Here is a 13,155-nt window from a genome sequence, read left to right as displayed (position 1 = left end):
TTCACACCCTTTGTTCTCAACTCCACTATGAAAATTGGACTCATGTAACTCAAAAGGTGGCGCTGCGGGTTAAACCACAGAAGCCTCTGTGCTGCAAGGTCAGAAGACCAGCAGTCATAAGATCGAATCCACACAACAGAGTGAGCTCCCTTCACTTGTCCCAGCTCCTGCCAACTTAGCAGTTTGAAAGCATGTAAAAATGTGAATAGTTAAGTCGGTACCACCTCAGTGGGAAGGTAACTGTGTTCCATGTCTAGTCATGCTGGCCATGCGACCATGGAAACTGCCTATGGCTTGGAAACAGGGATGAGCACCGCGCCCTAGAGTTGGACACAACTGGACTAAATGTCAAGGGGAACCTTTACCTATGCTGTTTTAATTTTTTTTATAATGCTATTATTTCAACTCCCACAATTCTCAAATACTTTTCCTGGAAGAATTCTGCACAAGCCCAAGGCCTCTGAGCATGTATAATGCTCTAGGCCTCATTTCCTGCTGCAATGCTTCCTTGATACGGTAGTTCTTTGGATGCACCAGCCATACAGTATAAAGGGAAGCAAGACTACCATGCTCAGGTAGTACTGTAGCAGCTTCCTCCCAGGAAGCATCACAGCAGGAAATGAGGCCAAGAAAGATATATAGCCTCTGAGGCCTTTTCCAGGTGAGTGAAATGAAAGTCTCTGGGATCTATGGGCTGGTACACCAAGAATTCTCCCTGAAGAATTCTGGGAGTTGATATCAAGGGGGAAAGGCCTCTCAGAACAAATGGCAGATCATTAGTATTTTTGTTTGTCTGAAAAACATTGGGGAAAGCCATGACTAAATGAACTGAAATAATCTATTAAACATGGGTTGGGGGCTTTTTGTGAAAATGTGTGAAGTATTTTTTTTAGTTGGCATACACTATAGGATCCTAAATAAATGGATAGAGTCTGAATATGAAATGTTTAACCCAAATAGTTTTGACAAAGCTATCTGAAATTTATTCAAGGGACTTAGGTACCAATACCGTATGGATTTATAGGGGCACAAAATCCTTCTGAAAAAGTAGTCAATGAACCTGTGCATTTTTACTTTCAGCTCTAGAGGTTTATTGGCTTATTTTATTGTGTGTATATAAATACACTGCAAGGGGGCAAAATACAAAGTAATATCAAAGAAAGTAAATGCCATCCTGACAGTAACAAAGAATAGTCTTAAGGGGACTTCTAGGCTTTAATGCAATCCTCTCTACAGCCTATTCAAAAATGTCCAAAAGAAAAAAGAAACCTCTGCCACAGTGAGATAATGAAAGGCTAAGCATTGTAGGAGAGGACATCAAAAGCTTTGAAAATTCCCCAGTGTGTGTTTTTCCCTGTGGTTACTGTTTTACTTAAATAGAGGGGGATGGATCATTGCTGACATTTCAAAGCCCCCAGGTTGTCACGCAGCTCCAAAATCTTTTATTAGTTTTCATCTCATGCAAAGTTCACATGTGTTGTGTCACCTTGTACCAAAACACCATTGATGGGCATGGAAATGGGTGACTTCTTGAAAAGTGACAACTTCTCTTTGTTTCTGGCAACTGGTTCCTTATGTTTTAAAATGCAAACCAATACCCACATACACACACTGACAAAAACCCTTGGCATCACAGTAAAATAAAGAAGACATAGATTTAAATGGTTCATATTGGTATAAATAAATGTGTTGTGTTGTTAAGCAATCTGTTCCAACAAGCTGAGGGAGCAGATTCCACTATATCTGAAGCTTCAATTAAAGCAAGTTTGACTCTCTTTGCAATCCTACAGTCTGTCAACCACCAGCTTCTTGGCTAATGAAGCACAACTGCACAACCCAATTTGAGAATTCATATTTCCTCTCTCTGGGGAGAAGCTTTAGTAAATTCATAGTCCAGTTTTCAAAGTTGAAAAGAGTCATAGCTCCAAGCCAGTGAGTATATCTGAAATAATACAGAGCTAGCTAGATAGCTCATTGAGTTGGAATATCTGATTGCAGGTGTTGGGAACTCAATTCCCCATGTGCCTTCTGGGAGAAGAACCAGCCTGTGTGGCCTTGGGCAAGCTACACATTTCCAGAGCATCATCTGGAAAAAATATTGATAAACTACTTCTGAATACTTTATACAGAGGAAACCCTAAAAAGGATCACCATAACTCAGAATCAACTTGTAAACACACAATTATTATGAAGGAGAAAAGAACTGTAGCCCAGAGGCATACAAATCTATAGTCTCAATGAATTCCAGAGCTCTGCACAGTTAAAATTGAGCTGACCTACATCTGGCAACTTTGCCATAGACTACTTCTGAAATGCTCTTTGAACATAATACTTTGCCAGGTGTTATTAGCCAGCAGAAAAAGAAGACCAGACTTAAGGGAACTGGCAGAGAGATGAAGAGCTTCATATCTCCAGCCCACTGCACCTAGGTATGAAGTGAAGGCATCCTTGCCTTTAGGTGACATTTGATGTCTTGTGCTATGACAGAGAGAGAAAATCCTCTTCTTTAACAGCCATTTGTTTACATACAGTTCCATGTGGCTTGTGACAATCAGGTGGCTGCTTAAATATAAGACCATTGGGTAAGTGAGCCCACACAATACCTTGACTCTTTCATTTGATAATACACAGGATTTCCAGCGTGGTAAAGTCAAGGATTGGTCTCTTTTCACATGATGTAGTATCTCCAAGAAGATATGTGGGCAGCACAGAGTCATTTGATTCTTGATCAAGCATTAACACTCAGCCTAAAAATGACCTGGAAAATTAAGTGCCTGCCTAGTATTAATGTATTAAATGATTAACTCACCGTGACAATTTCCATTGGATAATGGATTGAGCAAAGTGTTTTGTTCACACTGCAACAACAAGAAAAACAAAGTGATTGCCCTATTTCTCCTTTTCCTTTTGCAAAAATTAGCATTATGTTATGAATATATTTTAATAAATTAAATGAACTAATGAATCTCTGTTTACTTTGAAATGTTTGTTCCCATGTCTGAGGGTCAAACTAAAGAACATATGTAGCATATACTTACAAGAAATGCTCCCTCAAATGGTGAAAGACATCTGCTTGTTTAGCACCAGGGATGTAATGGATATTCCCAGATTTTTTTCAGCCTTAAATAATCTGCCTCAGTGTATCAGGACAACCCAATGAAACAATTGCAGAATTTTTACTCATTCATGACAATTAAAAGATCAGAGGTTTTTGTCAGCAGTAGCTTTAGCAACCCCTAAATATTATTTAACATCAAAGTTGTTTTTTATGCCCAGACACTGTATTTCATGTATAATTCTCTCTGTTTCTGCAAAATTCAAATGATTTTGTGAAAAATACAATGCATCTGCACATAGAAATTGTGTGAAGAAAACACAATTTTTGCAAAAAAAAAATGCTGAAATGCAAAACAAGTTGCAGAAAACTATCATAATCTCATCCAGAGGCAGAAAATATTGGAAATTGCTTATTCAAATCAGACAGATCAAAATAAAGTGAAAATTTGTTGTGTTGCACATGATTTTATAACATTTTAATCTTGCATTCAGTGTTCATTGTTTTGAGATTAATCATTAAAAGATAAGCACACATTTAATTTGCAAATCTGATTGTGAAGTCCTCCATCTCTGAGGAGAGTACATCATCAGAGGAAAAGTAGTTTCATCAGAGGAAATATGCATTGCTCTTAACATCTAGTTTGACCCTCAGTGTTTCTTCATGAGCCTACCAGCATACAAGGACTTGGCCTCCGACACTGTTGCATCAGATTTTTAAAAGGCATAGGATATACAGATTAAACAACAGAAAAAGATTATTTATTAACATGAACTTGTATAATCCTTTTCTAGATTTATAGGACTGCTATTCCCTTCACACTAGCACACATCACACTTCTGTATCGTACTGGTAGAAATCTTGATTTATTGTGTAGTTTGTTTTCTACTTCTGTTGGGCTTCAACACAAAGGCATGTGCTCTGTGGACCACCAGAAATACCACCTAACTCTCTGGCACATCCTGTATCCTGTATTCTATCTACACTGGTTTCTGGATTTCTGGCTTTAACCAGGTTATTGTTTGTATTGGCTTGCTTCAGGTTGTACTTTAAGATTCTTAATGTGGATCAACTCCACAGCTTCAAACACTGGTTTCCATAAGGGGTAAGCATTCATATAATTGGAGGTTGTGTAAAGTGACGGATGATCCATAATTTAAAAAAAAAAAACAAGTTCATGCTTTCTTGACTCTGTACAACCAAAATCATTAGAAGGAATCTGCTTCTGCCTTAGTGGAATCTAGCTTGTATTTTGCCAAATCACACAAGCTTATTATGCAGGAGGAAATAAATAAATTTTAGTCCACTGTTCTGCAGTGGACTAAATTGCAGGTGTGATCTTGGTTAACTAAGGCACAAGGCCAAAGAACTCCAGAATTAGAGTGAAGGTCAGGTAACCAGAGATTCACTAAAGGGGCAAGCAAATCCAAAGCAACAGTCTATGAAAATCAACCGACCCAAAGATTCATTCATAGCCAGGGAGTCAGCAACAAGGATCAGCATACCAGGCAGGCAACAGCTGGGATTAGAAGAGATGTTGCCTCCAGGAAAAGTCTTCTATAGCTAGGTTGTTAAAGACCCAACCCTGAGCTCAGCTTTGAGCATATGGCCAGCTCAGCTGCAGAATTTGGCAAGCTAGTTTCCCTACTCCTAAGCAAGCCACTTCTCTCAAGGAGACTTTCCCTTGGTCTGGGAGCCTCTGACTGAGTTTGTGCCTTCAACCGGCAGCATTCACATGAGAAGGGGTCCAGTTGCAAGCTTGTCATCAAAATGGCTCTACTGCCTTGAGTATCTGAAGATGAATGATCATAGTTAATGGCCACATCAGGCCCAAAGCCAAAGAGAAACGTGGAAACACAGGACATGATGGCCTATACAAATACTCATTTTTGTTGTTATATTGCCTTCTTCTCTTGTGAAAAACCTACAGTCCTCCAGAAGCTGTTGGATGGCAATGACCATCTTCCCTCACCATTGGCTATGGTGGTGATGGCTGCTGGAAGCTGTAGTCCGTCCACAACTGGAGGGTCAGAAGTTGCCCACCCTATTCTGCTGAGTCTATTCAAAAGTCTAGTGTCCAATCCTGTTTATCAACAAGGTGTCAAGACCTTGATTAAAGAAGACAAGTGCCCTTTAACTAGACATGCCACAGACCAAATGTGAGACCTCATGAATAGAATGATCATACGTTTTACACGCCAAAAGTCCCAGATTTCAATCCTTGACATCTTCAGGGAGGTCTAGAGTCACAGAATCATTGAACAATTAACTTGGAAGGGGCCTATAAGAGAAATCATGGATGGTACCTAGCAATGCTAGAGTAGATGGAAAAGTTATCTGACTTGGCACATGACTTGGGAGCTTCCTCTTTTTCTGTGTTGCCATGTGTGTTCTTGACTCTTCAGGAGAGCTGGAAAACATGACTTTTTAAGAACTGCAACCCCCAGAGTCCCCATCAAAAGTGGCCAGTGACCATGCCAATGATGTCATTCTGGGAGTTGTTGTTAAAAAGTTAACATTTCCAAGGCCTCTCCCAAGTCATGGCCACTTCCCAAAATGCAATGAAGAACTGCTTGGTCTGACTCTAGAATGTACTCTGATTTTTGTCTTTTATAATACGAACACAAAACCTTGGGGGCGGGAAGTACTGATGAAATACAAATAGTCGCAACTACATGGCTACGGAACCCTTACCTTGTTTATATCTTCAAATAGCTGCTGCGCACATGTGCTCTCTTTCTGGATTATTTTTAATATATCTGAGTGAAACTTCTTAGCATTCAGAAAGACGAGAGGGTTATTCACTGTCACTATTTTTACTTGCTGCAAAGACTCCTTTGGAACAACAAGAAAGTACAACAATGCTTTTAAACAATCAAATTGTTTCATTTCTAATACAGGTGGGTCAAATCTTGTCCTCCAGATGTTGCTAGTCTGTGATTCTTTTTAGCCCTGGCTAGCACAGACAATGGTGAGAATAGCTGGGGGTTAGGAACATGGGAAGCTGCCTTATACGGAGTCAGACTATTGACCTATCTAGCACAGTGTCATAAACTCTGACTGGATACAATGGCCTTCCAGGATTTCAGGCAGAATTCATTCCTGGCTCCAGCTGTAGATCCCTTAAGTTTGCTGGTGGTCTCCCATCCAAGTACTGACCAGGTATCATCTGATTTAGCTTCAAAAATCAGATGAGATTGGTTTGCTCAGTGTGGCATAGTGATAGTAGAGGCTCATAGTTCAACACCATCTGGAGGAACACCTTTCATCCATACCTTTTACAGAAAAAACACAGTCAGGTATTGTCATGCCTCAGATCACAGTTTAGGCCACACAAGAAACAAAATCACAGTGGGCCAGGAGATTTCAGTTGCAACCGTCAGACAAACTCTAGGTTTTCCCAAAATATTTTTATACCATCAGAGCTATACTGTATTAGGGATATGTGAAGAATCCATTTTCAGGTTTGCATTCAATGCACAAAATTAGTGTTTTTGGACCACAACTCGCAGAATTCCCCAGGTAGCTATGAATCCTGAGAGTTGTTGCCTAAACACTGATCTGCACAGCTCTGTTCAATGGGACTGCCTCACTCCCACTGTCTGCAAATTGGACTCTCCAAAATCCTCACGAGGCTATGGATGCTTCCACAAAATATGCACACATTTGAAGAGTGCACACAGGAAAAAATGCATTTAAAATGTGTGCAAAATATTTCCAAAATGCACTTTAGCCAGTGGGGGTGGGGACATGTTCAAGCAAGCCATGCATGAAATTTAGAACATCAACAAACATGCCTAACTTTGAAAAAAGCAAGCAAAGAAAAGGGTGCCTCTTGCCAGGTAAAACAAACTAATGATGGGTCTGAACATGTATTGGACCTGGAGGCTAGAAAGGGAAGATGTCATCAGACTGCACATTCCTATATTACACAGCAGTGTTCTGAATGGCAAGGGCATGCCATGTGGATGCTATATGTTACTAGATAACTATAGCTTCATGGCACAGTGGTTAAACTGCCATAACGCAGCCAAAATTTTGCTCATGACCTGGGTTCAATCCCAGGTAGAGGCTCAAGGTTCACTCAACCTTCCATCCTTCTCCGGACAGTAAGTTGAGCACCCAGCTCACTAAGGATGGGGGAAGTAATGTGTAGCCTGCATAATTAAATTGTAAACTGCCCAGAGAGTGCTTTAAATGCTATTATTTGATATATAAGCAGGATGCTTTGTTCTCACTGTATTTATACGAGACAAAGAAGGCCATTTCTTCTCTCTGTGTGTCATTCACAGAGAATGGCCTGCATGTATAAGGTTGTGGGTTAGAGTTGAAATGTGTATGTTTCCACAAAAGGATAGAGAAGAGAAGGACGTTTTTCTAAGGCAAAGTTTATCTTTGTTTAAATATAAAGGAGATTACGCTTACAGAATCTGCTTCTGTTTTGAGTCTGCATTCCATTTCTTTCATGTGTTTCAGGCTCAAGGTTGTCGCTCTGTAACAAATACACAAAGTATGAATGTGAGCATCTAGTGTATATTTTGACTTAAACGGAGCTAATGGATTCATTAAAAGAGACTGTTATTGGCTTCTGACATTTGCTAGAATGTCTCACCTCGGAAAACGAAAAACCACGATAAGTATTGTGCAGACGACCCCATACAACAGTCCCACATTAGCAGCAAAGCAAATTGTAAACACATAGGTGCTCACCCATATACTCTGTAAGGAGCAAAAGAAAAAAGCAATTAGTTAAACAAACCTACATTTGATTCATGGTTCCTATTATCGATTGTTCTTGTTGTTGTCCTTGTTAGCAAACCTAAAGCCCAACCATCAGTTTCACATCTGAATATTAAATCTGAATATTCATCCACTATAATGGCAGCACACACAAAGAAAACACGTTGGGTTTTTTAAAAAATGTATTTTTGAAATAAATTAAAATTATTAAATCACGGATAAAATTTAATTGGTGTAAATCTCAGTGTCAATCTTGTGCTAGCTAGCACTTGCATTCCTCGTATTGTGGAAGTTGTGCTACTGGTGTGTGGTGAAGAATACAAGTAGCGACACCTTAAGTAGCTTGCGATTTGCCACTGAGATTTATGTAATTGTCTTTAAGCTGGTGTGGATAAATAATAGGATTCTGGCTAAAGAAAGCTAAATTATGCAAAGTATTGAGCCTTAGCTGAACCATAGGAACTAGCAACTGATCATGTTTAATGGCAATATAGTGATCTTTCTGAGGTTATATGCTTTGGAACTATGAAAGAGGGTTTTTTTTTCCTGTCTTCATTTGTACTTTAATTTTAATTTTTTTTTCAGAACAAAAATACAAAAGTGCAAAAACATATTACACAATCTAAACTACCGTGCACCCCATACCCACTGGACCCCTTAGAACAATACTTTTAATATGATCTTCCTTTCCAAAATTGTATTGATTGTTGTTTAGAGGCTTTCCCCTTTCCTTTCACTAGTACACATTCAACAAATCTACCCCAAATAGCGTTAAAAATTTGAACTTATTTCCCCTCTTTTCATCTTAAGTTTAGTAGTTAATTTATCATTTAATGCAATGTCCCTTACTTCATTATGGCACACTGCAATTTTACCCAACTCTGGGAGGCAGTGGAAGACAGGAGGGCCTGGCATGCTCTGGTCCATGGGGTCACAAAGAGTCGGACATGACTTAACGACTAAACAACAACAATACTTCATTATACCAATCTTCTAATCTAATGTTATTTTGTCTTTCCAAAATCTATCTATTAATATTCTAGCACTTGTCATAAAATTGGAAATCAATTCCTTCGAACAATAAACAAGTTCTATCTTATCAAAATTGACAACAAAGCAGTTTCAGAATTGAATTCAATCTCTTTTCCAAATATATCACATATTTCCTTAAAAATCAGTTTTCAAAATTTCTGAATCCGTTTGCACTCCCACCATATATAATACATCACATTTCCAACAAGCTTTAGAATAACCTGAATTTATTATATTCATTTTCACTGGAGTGATATACCACCTTAAACTGATTTTAACTTTTTTCCCCTTTATTCTTACCGACATTAATCTTAAAAGTCTCATCCTCCCTCGGCTCCCTCGCTGGGTATCTTTAAAAATCAATTAAAAACATAGATGTTTCGGCAGGCCTTCCCTCCAGACAATTCCTGACGTCCTCTTCATTTTCTTTCCTATCACCTGTTCCCTTCTTCTGCAAATGTTTCTATGTTTCTATTATGTAAAAATTGTTTTATATACATTTATTGCCTATTTTATGTTGTTAGCCGCCTAGAGTGGTCTTAACCGACTAGATAGGCGGGATATAAATAAAATAAAATAAAATAAAATAAAATAAAATAAAATAAAATTAAATAAATAAATAAATAAATAAATAAATAAATAAATAAATAAATAAATAAATAAATAAATAAATAAATAAATAAATAAATAAATCCTCCAAATTTTTATCCAACCCTCTATTTTGATTTCTGTCTTTAAATAATTTTCCCAAATTGATTTCAAACCTTCTATTTCTGTCTTCTTTTCTTCTTGTTCCAAAATTAGGTTATATATTCTACTTGCTACTCCCTTCATCAAAGCATCTTTCTGCATAGCTTTATGTGATGATAGAAATTGTTCGTACTTAGTGTATTCTCTACATTTGCCATTAATTTTCACCCATTCTTTTGTCCAGCTATCTAACTGGATATAGTTATACCATGACAATCTATTAGTTTGAAGTTTAACTATAATCTGATCCTTCAATCTCATTTTAATCATCCAATCGTTAAATCTAGCAACTTTTTTGTCCTTAAATAAATCAACTAAACTCTTCAAGTTTGCTGGGAAGTTTTCTACTTCAGTCACTAATTTTAATGGTGAAATTTCATCCAGTTTGCATAATCTGTACTGGGACACAGAATCAGACACTTTTCCAAGTGGTTTCACTTCAGGTGTCCAAAAACTGCTGCAAAGGGAGTAATGGACTCCACTGGAATCTGATATTGGATCTCAGTATCAAATCATTTGTTTGTGTAGTGGGAGGATTCTCAGTATGGGGAACAAGCAAAAAGAAAGGATTCTATGAATTGAAAGCCTCATGAACAAAATCTTCTGAGAATAAATTTTGCTTACCCAGTCTATTTTATCCACGTTCCAGTATTTCTTTAAATCACGGAACTGCATGAGCATCCCCTTCAGCCCCACTACAATGATACTTGCTAGGACACACTGGAATAAAAGAAGTGTTTGTGAGAAGGCAAACTTGGCTATTTTCTCCAAATGCAAACCTTATTTTGGCAAAGAGCACAGGCAAATTTCCCAGTGCCTGTAAACATTTCTGCACTATAGATATCAACATTCCAAAAATAATGTAAAAGCACAAAAGAACTACACACATATTTCGCAGGTGCTGGCCTACAAACAAGTACAGTATCATAAATAATACATTTGGATGGCAACTACAAGGATACATTTTAAAAGCATTTGGGATGCTAGATGAACCCACAAGGAAAACTATGCAGAGATGAGCAGAGACTGTGAATGAACATCTTTTCCAATACACTATGTGATTTTTCAAACCTCATGCCTTGAATAAGCTTCAGGCCAACTTTTTAAAAAAATGAAGCTAATCTTAACATTACTATTTCTATGCACAGCAGTGCCTTTTTGCCCAAGAGAGTTTTGTACATTTCTATAGGTTTTCATAAACAGAATGTAGTGCAAAGGCCATTCCATTTTTTTTTCTGTGGGATCATTCAGTGATGTCAAATAAGAAATCCCTGATTTCTAATAATTGGGTCTGGTTATGAGCATAGGGATCATCTCTTGTGGACGTATTGTTGTATAACCCTCTCACTGGGATGGGGTGTTCTGGGCTTTCTCTGCCTCAGTGGCTTCTACCAGGGCGTAATCCTTTCCAGTAGTCCTTGGGCTCTTTGATGCATCCGACAGGGCTCTTCCACCTAGAAAAGCATCTGGTAAGAGGCTTAAGTCTAGTGATCTCATACGACCAAAATCCAGTTTACTAGATAGGCATATGGTGTCCAGCATCTGAGAATTGTCAACAACACTGTCTGGCAAGTCAATTATGGGGCTACTTGACTTCCCAAGGTAGTCCTTATGGTCCGCTCTATGAGTATGTCGCTCCCTGATATTAACAAAGTTGGTAATCTTAATTTGTTTCCAGTGTTTCTTTGTTGTGTCACCTCCCACTTTCTCAACCACCCTAATGATCCCATCTGGGTTGTTATCCGAGGGGGGGGGGATAAACCATCCTTGTCATGAGTGCTGAACAGCTCCTAACACAAGGGCGTCAATACAATGCCAGCTCCTGATTCTTTAAGTTCTGAAAATGGAACAATGCATGGGAGCAGTTCATTTTGAATAGATTGCAGCACAGGGATCAATAACATGAAATCCAGAATATCCTCTGATTCTTCCATGGGAGTAGCAGTTACCTTCATAATAGTAGGGCCGAGAGTGCTGTGGCAGAGTTCCTCCTAATGAAACCTTGGGGTTTAGGCATCAAATTCGTAAAGGGGTGAAACAGTTCAATCTACTCAGTAACTTGAAGAGTTACCAAGGCAAAGACTCACAAACTAAGTTGGAAACAGCAGCAACACCCCTCCAGGTCAGCAAAGCTCTCTTATCTTTCCTCTCTCCCCCTCCTTCCTTTGGGAAGGAGCTGACAAAAGGCAGTGAGTCCTCTGTGATGCCCACATTGTCTGTTTCCTTCTCGAGGCCAGACTTTTTATAGCCCCCTGTATCTTTTAAATTCTAGTCATTTTGGAACTTGTTATATATGGTTATGAAGATGCTGTTTTGTTGACTTGTCATTGGTTTTGTGTATTGACTCAATGTTTCAATGGCCTTTGGCCAAAATTTGAATAAAAATTCACAAACCATGGAAATGCATCTAACTACTTTGCCGTACTGTTTGATATTTATTATTCTCTAAGACCCATGGTGTTTTATGTGTCTACAGCAGCATTTGGGAATGTTGCTCTTTTGGACTACAATTCCCAGAATCTTCCAGGCTACATGATCACTGGATATTGAGCTTGTGGTCCAGAGAAAAAGTTTTCCCAAGGCCTGTGCTGCAGCTTCTCATGTCCTTTGTTTAGATTCCAGGAAGGTTCATGCTTCCTGAACAGGCAAGTTGGCAATGTGCATAAAATAGAAAATGTAAAGATCAGTTGTGTACTTTTAGCAACACTGGATATTACTTTATGGTCTTTGACTCTCTGCATTTTAATGCTGTTATTGCTTTATGCGTCAGCTGAATCATTAAGATGAAAACTGTCTACTATTTTTCTTCTTTTGTGACTTTGACTGAAATACTGTTGGTTAGCATAGTAAATCACACTAGAATGGACCCACTGAATCAGTGGGGATTTGGTGAGTCAACTCCTGGGATTTGTAGTCTGTAAAAATAACTTTTCCAAGCTCTGCCTACCACACTTGCCTTAAGTGAGCCTGTGGGAGTGAGGTTACTCAAAGACTTAGTATTTGTGACTTAGTATTTAATATGCAACAAGACTTCAGCTACTGCCTTCTAATGTTTCATCAAATAATTATTGGGCAGCGTATGAATTCTGTCAATAAACAAATAAATGTTTATTAAAGACTAACCTGCATGTTACAAATAATTTGCCATTAGGAGTTCCCTAAATGCTGAGAAAATGCTGATTGCATTTGGAGTTTCTCACACTTCCCGTATTTTGCAAATCAGATTGTTTTGTTGTGTGATTGGTTATCAGAAGGTAAACACATGTGCTTCGTTTGCAAGTAGGATTGCTCAGTCATGAGGCTCTGCCTAAATCACATCTCTAGATCATCAATGAATTTCAGATTCTCTCTATAATGTATATTTGGTTTCCAGAAGTTAAATCCCACAGAGTCAAACTGAACTTAATTCAAGGAAATAAGCATAGAGGTGAATCTCAATAAAAGCAGTGGGATTTCCTTCTGGTTAAAATTATTTAGACCAAATCATATTGTTTATTATTATGTATTAATTACATTTATATCCTGTCTTTCCTTCACTTCTTCTCAACAGCCTTGTGAAGGAGGTCTGATTGAGAGAG

At 38.4% G+C, this 13,155-nt stretch overlaps 1 protein-coding gene across 2 annotated transcripts in view; it reads right to left on the bottom strand.

The window, feature by feature from the left end:
- Nucleotides 1-13,155, bottom strand: part of SLC26A7 (solute carrier family 26 member 7) — a 125,850-nt gene that overhangs the window by 16,755 nt on the left and 95,940 nt on the right. For both annotated transcript variants that reach the window (XM_020813789.3, XM_072999109.2), the window contains 5 exons: nt 10,202-10,297; nt 7,668-7,774; nt 7,481-7,547; nt 5,750-5,890; nt 2,810-2,858 (listed from right to left, as the gene is read on the bottom strand). In XM_020813789.3, the coding sequence (XP_020669448.3) occupies nt 2,810-2,858; nt 5,750-5,890; nt 7,481-7,547; nt 7,668-7,774; nt 10,202-10,297 (460 nt within the window). The remainder of the gene's footprint in view (nt 1-2,809; nt 2,859-5,749; nt 5,891-7,480; nt 7,548-7,667; nt 7,775-10,201; nt 10,298-13,155) is intronic.

Source organism: Pogona vitticeps, chromosome 4 (assembly GCF_051106095.1).
Source record: "Pogona vitticeps strain Pit_001003342236 chromosome 4, PviZW2.1, whole genome shotgun sequence".
NCBI classification, from domain to species: domain Eukaryota; kingdom Metazoa; phylum Chordata; class Lepidosauria; order Squamata; family Agamidae; genus Pogona; species Pogona vitticeps.
This window is presented reverse-complemented; position numbering and strand designations above follow the sequence as displayed.